Source organism: Lepidochelys olivacea, assembly GCF_965140295.1.
Source record: "Lepidochelys olivacea isolate rLepOli2 genome assembly, chromosome: 8".
Lineage (NCBI taxonomy): Eukaryota > Metazoa > Chordata > Testudines > Cheloniidae > Lepidochelys > Lepidochelys olivacea.
In genome coordinates, this window is record NC_140418.1 from 43,572,226 (window position 1) to 43,589,502 (window position 17,277).

The following is a 17,277-nucleotide window of genomic DNA, read 5'->3' on the forward strand; positions in this document are numbered from 1 at the left end:
GCATTCCTCCTTCATGGAACACCATCCCATGGTCAAAGAAACCAAAGCCTTCTCTCCGACACCATCTGCGTAGCCATTCGTTGACTTCCACGATTCGACGCTCCCTACCTAGGCCTTTTCCTTCCACGGGGAGGATGGACGAGAACACCACTTGCGCCTCCAACTCCTTTATTCTTCTTCCTAGAGCCACATAGTCCGCAGTGATCCGCTCAAGGTCATTCTTGGCAGTATCATTGGTGCCCACGTGGAGAAGCAGGAAGGGGTAGCGATCCGAGGGCTTGATGAGTCTCGGCAGTCTCTCCGTCACATCACGAATCTTAGCCCCTGGCAAGCAGCAGACTTCTCGGTTTTCCCGGTCAGGGCGGCAGATAGATGACTCAGTCCCCCGGAGGAGAGAGTCCCCGACCACCACCACCCGCCTTCTCCTCTTGGGGGTGGTGGTCGTGGAACCCCCAACCTCAGGACAGCGCATCTCATGCCTTCCAACCAGCGGAGCCTCCTTCTGCTTTCTCGCCCCAGACATATCATCTGGTCCACTCTCCGCAACGATACCTGTGGAGAGAACATGAAAGCGGTTAGTTACCTGTGTTCCAGACCCCTAATCATTTTTGTTGCCCTCCGCTGGACTCTTTCCAATTTTTCCACATCCTTCTTGTAGTGTGGGGCCCAAAACTGGACACAGTATTCCAGATGAGGCCTCACCAATGTCGAATGGAGGGGAATCATCATGTCCCTCCATCTGCTGGCTATGCCCCTACTTATAACAGCCCAAAATGCCATTAGCCTTCTTGGCAACAAGGGCACACTGTTGATTCATATAGAATCATAGAATCATAGAATATCAGGGTTGGAAGGGACCCCAGAAGGTCATCTAGTCCAACCCCCTGCTCAAAGCAGGACCAATTCCCAGTTAAATCATCCCAGCCAGGGCTTTGTCAAGCCTGACCTTAAAAACCTCTAAGGAAGGAGATTCTACCACCTCCCTAGGTAACGCATTCCAGTGTTTCACCACCCTCTTAGTGAAAAAGTTTTTCCTAATATCCAATCTAAACCTCCCCCACTGCAACTTGAGACTATTACTCCTCGTTCTGTCATCTGCTACCATTGAGAACAGTCTAGAGCCATCCTCTTTGGAACCCCCTTTCAGGTAGTTGAAAGCAGCTATCAAATCCCCCCTCATTCTTCTCTTCTGCAGGCTAAACAATCCCAGCTCCCTCAGCCTCTCCTCATAACTCATGTGTTCCAGTCCCCTAATCATTTTTGTTGCCCTTCGCTGGACTCTCTCCAATTTATCCACATCCTTCTTGAAGTGTGGGGCCCAAAACTGGACACAGTACTCCAGATGAGGCCTCACCAATGTCGAATAGAGGGGAACGATCACGTCCCTCGATCTGCTCGCTATGCCCCTACTTATACATCCCAAAATGCCATTGGCCTTCTTGGCAACAAGGGCACACTGCTGACTCATATCCAGCTTCTCGTCCACTGTCACCCCTAGGTCCTTTTCCGCAGAACTGCTGCCTAGCCATTCGGTCCCTAGTCTGTAGCTGTGCATTGGGTTCTTCCGTCCTAAGTGCAGGACCCTGCACTTATCCTTATTGAACCTCATCAGATTTCTTTTGGCCCAATCCTCCAATTTGTCTAGGTCCTTCTGTATCCTATCCCTCCCCTCCAGCGTATCTACCACTCCTCCCAGTTTAGTATCATCCGCAAATTTGCTGAGAGTGCAATCCACACCATCCTCCAGATCATTTATGAAGATATTGAACAAAACTGGCCCCAGGACCGACCCTTGGGGCACTCCACTTGATACCGGCTGCCAACTAGATATGGAGCCATTGATCACTACCCGTTGAGCCTGACAATCTAGCCAGCTTTCTACCCACCTTGTAGTGCATTCATCCAGCCCATACTTCCTTAACTTGCTGACAAGAATACTGTGGGAGACCGTGTCAAAAGCTTTGCTAAAGTCAAGAAACAATACATCCACTGCTTTCCCTTCATCCACAGAACCAGTAATCTCATCATAAAAGGCGATTAGATTAGTCAGGCATGACCTTCCCTTGGTGAATCCATGCTGGCTGTTCCTGATCACTTTCCTCTCATGCAAGTGCTTCAGGATTGATTCTTTGAGGACCTGCTCCATGATTTTTCCAGGGACTGAAGTGAGGCTGACTGGCCTGTAGTTCCCAGGATCCTCCTTCTTCCCTTTTTTAAAGATTGGCACTACATTAGCCTTTTTCCAGTCATCCGGGACTTCCCCGGTTCGCCACGAGTTTTCAAAGATAATGGCCAATGGCTCTGCAATCACAGCCGCCAATTCCTTCAGCACTCTCGGATGCAACTCGTCCGGCCCCATGGACTTGTGCACGTCCAGCTTTTCTAAATAGTCCCTAACCACCAGAGGGGTGGCCATCTCTTCCCCATTTTGTGATGCCCAGCGCAGCAGTCTGGGAGCTGACCTTGTTAGTGAAAACAGAGGCAAAAAAAGCATTGAGTACATTAGCTTTTTCCACATCCTCTGTCACTAGGTTGCCTCCCTCATTCAGTAAGGGGCCCACACAATCCTTGGCTTTCTTCTTGTTGCCAACATACCTGAAGAAACCCTTCTTGTTACTCTTGACATCTCTGGCTAGCTGCAGCTCCAGGTGTGATTTGGCCCTCCTGATAACATTCCTACATGCCCGAGCAATATCCAGCTTCTTGTCCACTGTAACCCCTAGGTCCTTTTCTGCCAAACTGCTGCCTAGCCACTCAGTCCGTAGTCTGTAGCAGTGCATGGGATTCTTCTGTCCTAAGTGCAGGACTCTGCATGTGTCTTTGTTGAACCTCATCAGATTTCTTTTGGCTCAATCCTCTAATTTGTCTAGGTCACTCTGTATCCTAGCCTTACCCTCCAGCATATCTACCACTCCTACCAGGTTAGTGTCATCTGCAAACTTGCCGAGGGTCCAGTCCACGCCATCCTCCAGATCATTAATGAAGATATTGGACAAAACCGGCCCCAGGACTGACCCTTGGGGCACTCCACTTGATACCGACTGCCAACTAGACATGAAGCCATTTATCACTACCCATTGAGCCCAACGATCTAGCCAGCTTTCTATCCACCTTATGGTCCATTCATCCAGCCCATACTTCTTTAACTTGCTGGCAAGAATACCGTGGGAGACTGTATCAAAAGCTTTGCTAAAGTCAAGGAATAACATGTCCACTGCTTTCCCCTCATCCACAGAGCCAGTTATCTCATCATAGAAGGCAACTAGATTAGTCAGGCATGACTTGCCCTTGGTGAATCCATGCTGACAGTTTCTGATCACTTTCCTCTCGTCTAAGTGCTTCAGAATTGATTCCTTGAAGACCTGCTCCATGATTTTTCCAGGGACTGAGGTGAGGCTGACTGACCTGTAGTTTCCAGGATCCTCCTTCTTCCCTTTTAAAAAGATGGGCACTACATTAGCCTTTTTCCAGTCATCCAGGACCTCCCCCGATCGCCATGAGTTTTCAAAGATAATGGCCAATGGCTCTGCAATCACATCCGCCAGCTCTTTTAGCACTCTTGGATGCAGTGCATCCAGCCCCATGGACTTGTGCTCATCCAGCTTTTCTAAATAGTCCCAAACCACTTCTCTCTTCACAGAGGCCTGGTCACCTCCTCCCCATGCTGTGCTGCCCAGTGCAGTAGTCTAGGAGCTGACCTTGTTCGTGAAGACAGAGGCAAAAAAAGCATTGAGTACATTAGCTTTTTCCACATCCTCTGTCACTAGGTTGCCTCCCTCATTCAGTAAGGGGCCCACACTTTCCTTGACTTTCTTCTTGTTGCTAACATACCTGAAGAAACCCTTCTTGTTACTCTTAACATCTCTTGCTAGCTGCAACTCTAGTTGTGATTTGGCCTTCCTGATTTCACTCCTGCATGCCTGAGCAATATTTTTATACTCCGCCCTGGTCATTTGTCCAATCTTCCACTTCTTGTAAGCTATTTTTTGTTTCAGAGTAGCAACTGTGCTAGTCTGTATCCGCAAAAAGAAAAGGAGTACTTGTGGCATCTTAGAGACCAACAAATTTATTTGAGCATAAGCTTTTGTGAGCTACAGCTCTGATGAAGTGAGCTGTAGCTCATGAAAGCTTATGCTCAAACAAATGTGTTAGTCTCTAAGGTGACACAAGTACTCCTCTTCTTTTTTGTGTTTAAGATCAGGAAGGATTTCACTATTAAGCCAAGCTGGTCATCTGCCATATTTACTATTCTTTCTCCACATCGGGATGGTTTGTCCCTGTAACCTCAATAAGGATTCTTTAAAATACAGTCAGCTGTCCTGGACTCCTTTCCCCCTCATGTTATTCTCCCAGGGGATCCTGCCCATCAGTTCCCTGAGGGAGTCAAAGTCTGCTTTTCTGAAGTCCAGGGTCTGTATTCTGCTGTTCGTGGTCACTGCCTCCCAGGTTCCCATCTACTTTTGCTTCCCCTACTAATTCTTCCCGGTTTGTGAGCAGCAGGTCAAGAAGAGCTCTGCCCCTGGTTGGTTCCTCCAGCACTTGCACCAGGAAAGTGTCTCCTATACTTTCCAAAAACTTCCTGGATTGTCTGTGCACTGCTGTATTGCTCTCCTAGTAGATATCAGGGTGATTGAAGTCTCCCATGAGAACCAGGGCCTGCGATCTAGTAACTTCCATTAGTTGCCAGAAGAAAGCCTCATCCACCTCATCCGCCTGGTCTGGTGGTCTATAGCAGACTCCCACCACGACATCACCCTTGTTTAAGGTGTTTGAGGTTTTCCTTGGGGTGTAGGTGGGGCCTTGGGCTACACACAGTGGTAGGGTGTTGTCTCGGGTTGCCCCTTCTGGTATCTGCTCCAACTGCTACCAGCTTTCTTCTTCTCTGCCACCTCCACCCATTTGGTTCTGATCTCCCCAGCCTCAATTACAGTTTTGGGCTTCCCATCTAGGATGTATCTTTCTATTTCCTCAGGAACACCCTCTACAAACTGCTCCATTTGCATGAGGAGAGACAGATCTCCCCGAGATTTAACACTTGCTCCTGATATTCGGGCATCTCAATTTTTTACAACGTGGTAGGCGTGTCGGGAAAATGCCACCTTAAGGCTCTGAACCACCAATGGGCATCCTGTGGTGTTAGCCCCATTCTAATTCTGGCCTTTTGTTTAAAAAGTTCATACTTGTTCATGTGTTCTTTAGGCATTTCAGCTGCCACCTCTGCTAAACATCCACTGAGTTGCTGCCTCAGCTCCACCATATACTGGTCTATAGGCGTGTTGCTCCCAAGGCAGGCCCTTTCGAAATTTTCTAAGAAGAGCTCTGTATCATCACCTACCTTATAGGTGGGGAATTTCTTGGAATGGGGAGTGGTACCTGGAGAAGGACTGTTAGGGTTACCTGGTTGATCCAGCTTAGCCTTTTCCAGCTCTAATCACTTCATCTCTAACTCCACTTCCAAGCGCTTCGCCTGCATTTCCGCCTCCAAGTGCTTCGCCTGTCTCGTCTCCTCTCCTCCGCTTCCAACTCCAAGCGCTTCACCTCCCTTTTGTCCTCTGCTTCCAAGAGCATCATCTTTGGGAAGACTGGTTTTTCTAAGGTTTCGGTGCCTGACCTCAACCTCATGCACAGGGTGCTGCACTCTTAGCCTAACTATTTTGTTGCCACGAAGCTAGAAAAGAAAAAAAAATAAACTGCTTGTTAGATTCCCTGGCTTGGCAGGCTGAACCCTCTGGTTGCCTGTTCCCCCTCAGGCAGCAAAGGAAAAAGAAAGAAAAGAAAAGAAAACTCCCTGGCTTTCAAGCAGCCAAAAGGAAAAATAGGTCATTTTCAGATTCTGAGGTCTGTGCTTCTGGTTCAAAATGATCCCACCGCTCTGCCACCATGTCAAGGCTGAATCCCCACTCTGTCACTGAGTGCAGAACGTGGGGGCCCCCAAGGATTCTAAAAATTAATACTGGCCACTCCAGGCTTGTATTAAACTCCCAAGAGTATAGCTTTTCTCTGACCTTGGCTTGGTAAATGCTGCCGCCACCCAAATGCAAAAAAACAAAAACAAACAAAAAAAACCCTTGGACCCAGGAAGGAGTACTTGGGAATTCCTCCCTATGGGGTACCCTCAAGCCCTTTCTCGCTCACACACACACACCCGCCCTGCCTCCAGGGAAGAGTTAAGGAAGAAAACAAAGGAAATTAGCTGTTGCCACTGGCTAATCAAACAGCATAAGCACAGACATCTTAGGATACCAAAAATCCAATCCTGTTCTTAAAAACGTAAATTTTATTAAAAACAAAAAGAAATCATCTGGAATTTAGACTTTTGCTAGATTTCAAAAGAGCAATTCCAAAAATCAAGTACCCAAAATAGCTTTCTTGGGGGTTCAGCTTAAAGGTTACACGCAAACTAAAGCATCTGGGGTTAGCACAGAAGTCATCCACAAGCCAATAAGAAATAAAAGAAATAACCCTAATCGCGTTTTTTTTAGACATTCCCTAATTTTACTTACATATCTGAGGCTCTAGATAAGTAGGTTTGAGGTATGCATGTACTGCTCCATGTCCGTGCAGTCCAGAGAACAACAGACAAAGGGAAAGTTTCTTTCCCAATTTTAAAAAGTTCTACCTTCCCATTGGCTCCTTTGATCAGGTGCCCACTCCTTTTTTTTTTTTTTAACCTGTGGGAGAGTTAACCCTTTACAGGTAAAGCAAGCAGAGAACAGACCAAGAGGGATTTTACAGCTGGCTGGCTGGGTGTCCATCAAAGGGAGCTACTCTTGATGTATCACAGTGCCCACTGGCATGAAATCAAATTGACACCTTATAAGTCCTTTCCAAGGGCCTGGGAGGAGGAAATGGTTGAGGGTATGTGTTTATTCTCTGTTTTTCCCAAGAGTCAGAGGGAAGAAAAAATACCAGGCAGCTAGGAGTAGGCTCACAGTAGGTGTGAGTTAGATGTAGTATCAGAGAAATTCATCATAGGAGTTAGCTCTGGCTGTAGAATTCAACACGCACTTTCCCAGAGAGTGTAGCTGCAGCTTCCTAGAGATTTTTGTGACTTCCTCCCCCACTATAGCCCCCCCAGCACTATAACCCCCCCTGCCTCTCCCCAAGGAAGCAGAATGACAATGGGGAAGAGGATCAGTCACAAGAGGCAAAGGGATTAGGACGTAGGCTAGGGCGAGCACTGGGAGTGAGGATGGTGTAGGGCAGGAACCAATGAGCCATAGCAACAAGCCACAGAGGGCTGTTTCTTCCTTTGAACTAACCAGAGGGAGATGAGGTGGTGCGGCGCAGTGCAGGGTGAGCTTTTGGGAGCCGCACTCACTTTCCCAGGTCCCTGCAGATTGGCAGCCAGTACCTCCCCATGGCTTCACTCTCCATCTCCGATCACACCAGCAGTAAGTCACCCCAGGCAGACCCTGCCAAGGCCTTGACAGAACGTCTTGGCTGGCTGAGTCTTGTGCCCTGTAACTAGAGTGGGTTTTGTTTTGCAAAGCTAAAAGCTGCCCTGGCACTAGGTCTGGGCTGGGGCCTGGTTTGGGATTTACATTGACAGTTTATAAACACAACACAATGAATAATTATTTTATAGGAATGTAGCACAGATCTAGCCCAACTTGCCCCATATGTTGGGCCATTCCTTAGACTGTGAGCTCTCTGGGGCAGCGACTGTCCTGTTTGTAGGGCACACAGCCCAACAGGGTCCTGATCTGGGGTATGGTTCCTAGGAGGTGCGACTTTAATTGGCTGAGCAAGGCAAGGCCTTGAAGCCTTACAGACAGAGAGAGGCTGTGGGGCTGAATGTAATGCAATGGCTTTTGAAATCCGCATCAGAGAATTGAAAAAAGTTCAGGGAACCATCTATGTATCAATGGGCAGAACCTTAGTGACTGACGGGTAGGAGGACTGGCTGGAGTTGGGCAAGGGGCCTGGGTGGGCATACAGCTCAGCCTACATAAGCAAAACAGCGTATGAACTTCTAGTACAAATAAATAATAATAATGATGATAATAATTAACTGTTTTTTACTACATCACAGGTGCTTATGGCCTGATTCAAAGCCAGCTGGGTCCATGGAAAGACTCCCAAAGGTTTTGGATCAGCTCCTGGTGCCTGGACAGACAGATATTAACATACTGGATAAATCCGAATAAACATGCATCCCAAGGGAGGAGGGCGTTCCCATGAGGGAGGGAAGAGGAAAGCATGGTGGATTCAGTCCTTACCTAGCGCCAGAGGAGCCAATCCCACCCAAAGGGCTGGCTGGGGGGAAGTTGAGACAAACACCTGCAGTTCCGCAATGGGACAGCAGCTGGAATAGCCGAAGCAGGGAACTTTTAGCTCGCATTACAATGATCCTCATAACTTGGAGGGATTGCAGGCTTTTCACAGCTCCATAGGGCAAAGTCAACAGCATGGATGTTGCTGCCAGACTGACTAGCTCTGCAAATGCTGCACCCCTCACTCACTGCACTCCAGACTGAACACTGATCAGTAGGGTACGTGGCCCCGCTCCCATGGTCTGACTCTCCAATTCAGTCCTTCCCTGCTTTCCTTGGTCCTTGTTTCTCCAGAGCAGCTGTGGGGCTTGTATGTATCAGAGGCCTCTAGCAGAACAAAGAAGAACTCAGGCTCTACTTGCCAGTGTGCTAATAAAAGCTGGGAGAAGGTGAGAGTTGGCGGAAGCTGAAATCCACCTCTGAAATGGCTGGCTGCCCCAGAGTTAGTTGTTCACTGGCCTCTGATGTGCAACTGGCCAAGCTACACACCAGCCTGTAACTCAAATATTTATTAGCAATGCTCGGTGCTAAAATCAAAGCACAAGATGCAAGCGATGTGATGCTCTGTACCAGACCCAGCTGACACAGAGCCCACGGGTGAGACGGGAGCTTGCTGGGGCTGCCTGCTCCTCTGCCTGAGACAGCAGCATGCTAGAGGAGAGGAGAGTGACTAGCTGGCTGGCTGCTGGCGCGCTCTCCACTGTAAAGACAACTGCTCAGACACTCCTACTTCCGGCACTCCCTCCAGGTAAGAGACTATGTCCTTTCTGTTCTCTCACACAAGTGTAAATCCAGAGTAATTCTGTTCGCTACAGTTCTCAAGTCATTATCCTTCATACACCCCATTGACTTCCAGTTTGTCTACATCCTTCTGTACCCGTGCCTTAGTGGGTCACAACTGAGAATGTCAAATTCAGGATAAACTACTGAGAAATAGGGCAAACACTACCTAAAACTGGTGGTTATTCTTTTATAAGATATACCAAACCAGCCACAAAAGTAAACTCCTGTTTCACCACACTGGCTAACAACAAAACGTAAAGGCAGTTTCCTCAGGCATTCCAGTTCTTATATCACCACCAAAAACACTGGATTCAGAGATGAGTGGTTCTTTACTCTCATCAAATAACAGGGTCTTCTGATCCCAAAGGACTAGCCACACTCCCAGGTCAATATATAACTTAGATCTTACCCAAAAATCACGCTGGTGTCAATCCTTTAGTATCTAAAAATCTAAAAGTTTATTCATAAAAAGAAAGAAAGGTGAGTTAAAATTGGTTAAAGGAATCAATTATGTACAGTAATGGCAAAGTTCATGGTTCAGGCTTGTAGCAGTGATGGAATAAACTGCTGGCTTGAGTCAAATCTCTGGAGTACATCCACAGCTGGGATGGGTCATTCAGTCCTTTGTTCAGAGCTTCAGTTTGTAGCTAGGTTCCTCCAGAGGTAAGAAGCAGGACTGAAGACCAAATGGAGGTGTTTCCAGGACCTTTTATAGCTTTTGCGATGTAAAGGGCATCCCATTGTTCTCACTGTAAAAAATTACAGCAACAAGATGGAGTTTGAAGTCACGTGGGCAAGCCACATATTCATGCCCAATTTTGCTCAGTCATTGCAGGAAGCCATTACCTACACTCCACACAGCATGTTTCCATGACGGTCCACTCAGTGTAGATGGGTATCTCCCATGGTCCACTGTCAAGTAGGAGAAGGGAGGTGGTATTTCCTCTATATTTGACACAGGTGAGACCACTGCTGCAATATCGTGTCCAGTTCTAGGGTGCACCCTCCATAAGGGATATTGACAAACTGGAAAGGGTTCAGAGAATAGTGACAAGAATGATTCAAACTCTGGAAAACCTGCTTGCAGAAGCTCTATTTAGATTATCAGAGAGAAAGTTAAGAGGTAACATGATCACAATCCACAAGTCCTACATAGGAAGATTTTTAATACCCAAGGACTCTTCTGCTTGGCAGAAAAAAGCAGAAGAGAAACCAATGGTTGGAAGTTGAAGCTAGATAATTCAGGCTAGAAATAAGGTGCAAATTTTAATAGTGAGAGGAATTAATGGAACAATTTACCATGGACTGGGGTGGATTCTCCGTCATTTGGAGTTTTTTAAGCTAGAAAGTCACACACTTTGTTGCTTATGCAGGCTGAGCTGCAGGTGATGGGAGAGCAGGAAAGTAATGTCTATCCCCGCCTGAACCCGTATCAATTGTACAGGATACTGCCACTACACCTACATTTGCTTGTCTAGTTGCCTAAGCCACTCACCTTCTTCACACTTCCCTTTGACAGTGCCCATGTTGTGCTGCAACCGAGAAGCCTGAGCAGCAGCACTGTGACATCAGAGGTAACTCAGCCAATCACCACTCCTCTCTCCAGTAACCCTAACCTTAAACCCTGCCATCTGCCTTCATCATCTCACCCCTTGCCAGAGCCCACTTGGTGCTGCAGGTGAAGCAATCCCTTTGCCTGCTGCACCTAATGGGAGCTGCCTAGATAAACAGTTCTAACTGAGCAAAGGTCAGTGACCTCGCCTGAGCCAGGCAAAGTGTGAAGACAGCCTCACTCCTACTCAGCCAATACAGCTCCTGAACTGAAGCAGCCCCTGTCACTCCCACCCTGAACCCCTGACCCCACTGCACGCACACAAAGCAGCTCAGCCCTGACCTGCAGTTTCATCTGCTGACTCATTTCAATGGGACTGAAGTATGCAAGTGAACTGCGGGGGGAGCGAGTGATGAGGGACTGTTACCTCTGCAGTCACAATGCTCCTTTGCCCACAGCACCCCCAGATGAGTACTGTATGGAAATCAGGCCTTACCAGTTTTTACCAGAATCCACAGGGTTCTTCCCACTGATGCCTTGAATGTTCCTTGAAACATTACAGCCAGACGTGCCCCTCTGGTGAATGATGGCCGTACTCTGCTCAGTGAATCAACGCTGGAAGCCTCTTTCTTAAAAACATGCTCTAACCGAAGCTGTGCAGGTCAGATTCGATGGCCATAATAGTCCCTTCTGTCCTTAAAAACCCATGAACTAAAATCAGTTGAGCCATCTCTGAGCTTGCTGAGCTTGGTGTTTTTCACCTTTTGAATAACTGTTGCTCAGATACTTTTCTTGTCGGATAGCTCAGGCCTGGGCTCTTTTAAAACATCAGATTTGGCACGAGATGGGCTGAGATCTTCGTCTTGTTCAAAGACATCGAGCAACATTTTTAAAAGTGGGGAGGCCTAACGTTAGGTGCCCCAGTCTGTATTTAGGCTCCTAAATAAGTGGCCTGGATTCCAAAGTGGCGAGCTTGCTCACACTGACCTAATGGGCTGCCAGCCTGGTGGAATGGGGAATGAGTGGAGGGGATTCAACACTGCCAGCAGAAGGGCTTTGGCACAGCCAGAGGGCTGAGAGATGGGGAAGAGACAGAGAAACTGAGCAGGGAAAAGAGGTGTCCCGGCCTGGAGAGAGCAGGAGGGCAACAGCAATGCTGTTGGTGGAGCTCTCTGCAATGTCTGGGCAGCCTCCTGCAGTGCTGTGTGTAGGGGAGCTGGGAACTGTTTCACCCTGGGACGCCTTGGACTGTGTGTGACCCTCCCCACTCCCTAGGGTCTCATGGCAGGTGGCTGAGTCATGAAGGGGGGAAGCGCGAGGATGGGGGGGGGGTGTCGGTTACTATTTGTGAGACACCCTTGGTAAATGAACTCCTCACCAGGAGCACTCAGAATAAAGCCTGCAGAGGTGAATGCACCTGACTAACCACCAGCTCCCCTAGCTGCAGGAGTGCAGTACGTCGAGGGCCAGATGCAGGAAACCCAGCGGGAAACAGAGATATACTTGGCTGGAAGTAACTACTCCCAATTGCCCTTCTTTACCAGCAGGCACAATATTGTGGGAAGCAGAGACTGCAGATGACTCACTCGCTTTTTTCAAAGTAAGCTTCCCTCGTTTTGGCTTCAAGTAGGTTGATGCTCTGTTATTTTTGGAGGAATATTTCTGAATGTGAAATTCAGCCCAGAGTTAGCAGTTGCTTAAATATTCAGGGCCAATTTCATTTTCCTAGCAAGATGTTTGGAAAGCAAATAATTTGGTCAGCAGGCACCAATTACAGCAGAGAAGCGGGTTAAACAGCAGCCATGTACAAATACCTCCATGGTATTGTATTCAATAGATACACATGGAATATTTACACTTGGACGGCACAGATTCCATTAATAGCCTCCTCCTGGGATATGCTTGGAAAGAGCTCTTCATCCAGAAGTGGTGTTTTTGAGCTCTTAAACAAAGAACATACACTGCAGGTGGAAAAGCGCAATTGAAGGAGCATAAAGAAACACTGCATATTTCCAAGTTCCTAACAGTGGGGCTGGCTGCAGAGGAGTTCCTGTTAACAGGACTAGCTGCAGGTGTTATCAGCCCAACATCTGAGATCCATCTCAAGTCCTGAATCTTGATATGAGTGACCGGTCGGGTGCGTCTCATCTTCCAAGTCCTTCCATAGGATCTGTGGTGTTCATCATTTTAGATAGAGGCACCAACTTCCAAATTAGCTGATCGCCCCCTACCTAATCCTCTTTCTGAGAACAGCCATGAGATCTCAGCCTCAAACCTGAACAGTTCTGTTTTACTCCATGCTAAAACACACCAACAACATCTCGACATTATTCTTCTCTTCAAGGGATTTTTGCTTGGCTCCTTCTAAACAACTGTTCATAATACCTGCCACTTATCTCAGATCTTGGAGCTGCAATGCTACCAGTCTTCTCCAGAGATTCTGTTTAGTCTCTATCCCCATCCAGTCTATTCTCTATGATAGTTCATATCCCTCTTCTTCCAAAGCCACCAAAAGTCTTAGTTTTGACACAAACTTCTGTGGCCTTGGACAAATCACTTTAACCTCTGTATATCCCTGCTGCTTGACTGCAAAATGGGGATTAGAACACTTCCCTCCTTCACAGGAATACTGTGAGGCTTAACTTAACCTTTGCAAAGCACAGTAACATCAGCATATGAATGGAGTTGCTTGAATCTTCTTTCTGTTGTGGCAGCACTTTTCAGTGGGCAACCTTTACAAACTTCTGGCGTGACCCCGAGCAAGTCATTTGGCGTCTCTGTGCCTCAGTTCCACATCTGTACAATAGGGATAACAGCAGCAGCCTGTCAGAGGCCTGCGTGTGAGGATAAACACATTCATGATTGTGAGGTGCTCAGGTATAACAGAAGTGGCACCTCAGTTTCTCCCATTCCGTGCCTGGGGAACACAGCAGATAAGTCTCCTGAGGCCTGAAATGCTTTAGTTTACCTAAAATCATTGGGCTCAATACACAGATATCTGGGTGAAATGTAATGGCCTCTGATATACAGATCAGACTAGTCTTGCCTTAATACTCTATGGAAGATGCTCTATGAAAGTATCTAAAATAGATAATTAAACTCACTTTTCTTCCTAACTGGCTGATCTCCTCTGCTATGGGTCCTTCCACATTGCTTTCTTTAGTACAAATATCTGAGATTGAGTAGGCTTTGCAGTTTTGGAACAAGTGGATTATACATTACTGGTGGTTGAGAAAAGAACAGAACAAAGTCACCCTCAGCAAGGGAAGGATGACTCTAAAGAGGCTCAAATAGCTAGGATTTTCCAGGCTATAACTTTACAAAGGCATCTGTGCTTGTTCCTGTTCTGGTGGGCTGGTCTTGTATTTCTAAACTGCCAGTGAAACAAATCTAAAAGGACCATATCAGGTGCTTAAGACCCCAGATACTGTTTAAAAACATTTAGAAATCTAGTCTGACTAGATATGGTTCCATGATTATTTGATTCAATTCAGTGACTAGTACGTTTATTTGTAACCTCTCAGCAGTGTTGTAAATGAAAAGGCAACAGCTTTGACCAACTCATGAGAACCAGAACGCACACCTCTCCACTTTCAAACCTGCCAGTGTGTTACAAATAATCGAAGCGTATGACCAGTCACTAAAATGTTGAACACCTGGGTTTTGTTGTATGTTGCACCATAATTGACAGGCTATACTTTAACTTTAAAGGAGACTTTCTTACTGTGCAAATTAAATAAAAAAATCAGGAAGAACAAATTATCTCACTTATACCCATGAGTTTCCATCCCATGATACTCCTAGGGGAATTCTGGTGCCACTAAACATGCACAGAATTCACATCCCCCGCAGGTTTCTTTGCTCCCCCGCAGAAAAATGACTTTCTGATAGGGAAGCAAAGGGAAGCTGCAAGAGCAATGTCATAAATATAAAGGGAAGGGTAAACACCTTTAAAATCCCTCCTGGCCAAAGGAAAAACCCTTTCACCTGTAAAGGGTTAAGAAGCTAGGATAACCTCGCTGGCAACTGTTCACAACGGCCAATGAGGAGACAAGATACTTTCAAAGCTGGAGGGGGGGAGAAACAAAGGGTCTGTGTCTGTCTGTGTGATGCTTTTGCTTGGGACAGAACAGTAATGGAGTCTTAGAACTTAGTAAGTAATCTAGCTAGACATGCGTTAGATTATGATTTCTTTAAATGGCTGAGAAAATAAGCTGTGTTGAATGGAATAGATATTCCTGTCTTTGTGCCTTTTTGTAACTTAAGGTTTTGCCTAGAGGGATTCTCTATGTTTTGAATCTAATTACTCTGTAAGGTATTTACCATCCTGATTTTACAGAGGTGATTCTTTTTACTTTTTCTTCTACTAAAATTCTTCTTGTAAGAAACTGAATACTTTTTTTCATTGTTCTTAAGATCCAAGGGTTTGGGTCTGTGGTCACCTATGCAAATTGGTGAGGATTTTTATCAAACCTTCCCCAGGAAGGGGGGTGCAAGGTTTTGGTGAGGATTTTGGGGGAAAGATGTTTCCAAATGACTCTTTCCCAATAATAAACCCGGTTAGACATTTGGTGGTGGCAGCGAAAGTCCAAGGGCAAAAGGTAAAATAGTTTGTACCTTGGGGAAGTTTTAACCTAAGTTGGTAAAAGTAAGCTTAGGAGGTTTTCATGCAGGTCCCCACATCTGTACCCTAGAGTTCAGAGTGGGGAAGGAACCTTGACAAGCAGTCTCACATCACTCCCTAGCAGTGCATGTACATAATTTCAGGCACCCGGAGCAGCTGGTGGAGAGGTAAATCACCATAGGGCTAGGGACACCCCAGCCAGTGGCTTCTACCCTGAGCAGGGATCAGCTGCTAGTCCCAGCTGGGCTGGAGGCAAGAGAGGATTGGATTTCCTCCTCCCCTGCAAGGAGTGGCTGGGGCTGTGTCAGACCCACCCTCAGAAACCTCTCCCAGCTGCAGGAAGCTCAGCATCCTACCCTGCTTCCTGCCCTCATCACTCATTGGCTGTAGGGAGAGGGGCTGTAAGGGGACCTGTTCCTCCATCTACCCAACCCCCAGGCATCCAGACCTCCCATACCCTGACACCCCCGCCAAGTCTCACCCCATACACCCAACCCCCCCCCACCAGCACTCCATACCCAAACCCCACCCCACTGAACCTCAACTCCTGCATCTGGAGCCCCCTGCCTCCAGACCCCCCACCCCTGCACCACCCTGAGCCCCCATACCACTGACCCCCAACTAGTTGCACCCAGACCCCCACCCCACCAGGCCCCACTCCCCCCAGCAACCAAACTCCCCTGCTGAGACCCCCCACACTCACACCCCTCCACTGAGCCCCAACCACCTTCACCTGTAGGTCCCTGCAGAGTCCTATTACCCCTGAACCTGGAACCCCCCCCATGAGCTTCTGTGCATCCAGATCTCACCACAACTAGACCCTCCACTGAGCTGACTGCACCCAGATTGTCCCAAACAGAACCCTCTCACCACACACCTGGATCCCCCCACAGTGAGCCCTTTCACACTTGGATCCTGCCTGGTTGAGCCTGCCTGCCCCACACCTGGTGCACCTGGTGCAGAGGGGCAGGGCCCCCGGGGTGTTTCTGGGCCAGGCCCAGGACTTGTGCTGTGTTAGGGTCGGGTGCAGTCTCACCACTGAGTCCGTTTTCCAGGGGTGGGGTTGCTGCAGGGTGATCTCCCACCTTCATGCAACCAGTCACCTGTGCTCCCCACTGCTATGCTGGATCCTCTGCATTTATTTATTGACAAATAAAACTTTCAGAATTTTAAAATATTGTGCACAGAATTTTTAATTTTTTTGGTGCAGAATGTCCTCAGGAGTAACATGAGCTGCCAGCAGGGCTTGAATCCTGGACCTTCAGATCCCCAGCATAGACCACTTGAGCCAGAGGAGTAACTGTAATCTTCTATTTTGTGCAGCCACCAAAGGCAGATCTGATGCACACTTTGCCAGTAGGTCACACAGCTATTTGCTAGACAGAAGTTTAATACCGGGGATAACAGATCCAAGGTTCTATTGCAGGCTGAAAGGAGACTATGGTCAACTGAGAGTCAGAGGTTGGGCAAAAATTTTAGCTGAAAATTTTACCTAGAATAACCCAAGCACATATATTTGGAAACTTCAATCTGAAAAGCAGTGTGGTAGACTGAATAAGCCTTGAGTCTGCCATAAGAGGCCTGAGTTCTATTGCCATCTCTGCCTAAGGTTTCCTTGTATAACTTCAGCCCTCTCATTTTGCAAAGCAGTTAACAGAGGGTATGAGGCCTTAGCCAGTAATAAGGACTATGAAGTGTACAGAAATATGAACAAGTCAGTGAAGGTGAGACCAAAATTCAGAACCATGTGGCTGCTATCTCAGTGCACCTTCCCCAAGGCCACAGGGTACCTGGATGCTCTCCTGTGGAACACTGCCAGATTTCACAGTGCAGTGGCAAAGGCCCCCTTCAAGAGTATGCTTCAGATCCAGGCATTTTCACTAGAAACACAGGGCCTGATTCTGCGTGGCCCTTTGTGTTATTCACACCTGTGCAGAGGGGCATAAAATGCTACCAGTCAGAAAAAACGGCTACTCAAGTTTCATAACTGTTGTTCTTTGAGATGTGTTGCTCATGTCCATTCCATTGTAGGGGTGTGTGCT

General features: G+C 47.4%; 1 protein-coding gene across 1 annotated transcript in view; it reads right to left on the minus strand.

Annotated features, from left to right (window-relative positions):
- Positions 1-323: 323 nt before the first annotated feature.
- TEDC1 (tubulin epsilon and delta complex 1) overlaps positions 324-17,277 on the minus strand; it is a 188,079-nt gene continuing 171,125 nt past the window's right edge. The window contains exons 8-9 of the mRNA XM_084637024.1: positions 5,398-5,668; positions 324-552 (exon numbers count right to left, since the gene is read on the minus strand). Coding sequence (XP_084493150.1) covers positions 5,432-5,668 — 237 coding nt within the window. The 3' untranslated portion in view covers positions 324-552; positions 5,398-5,431. The remainder of the gene's footprint in view (positions 553-5,397; positions 5,669-17,277) is intronic.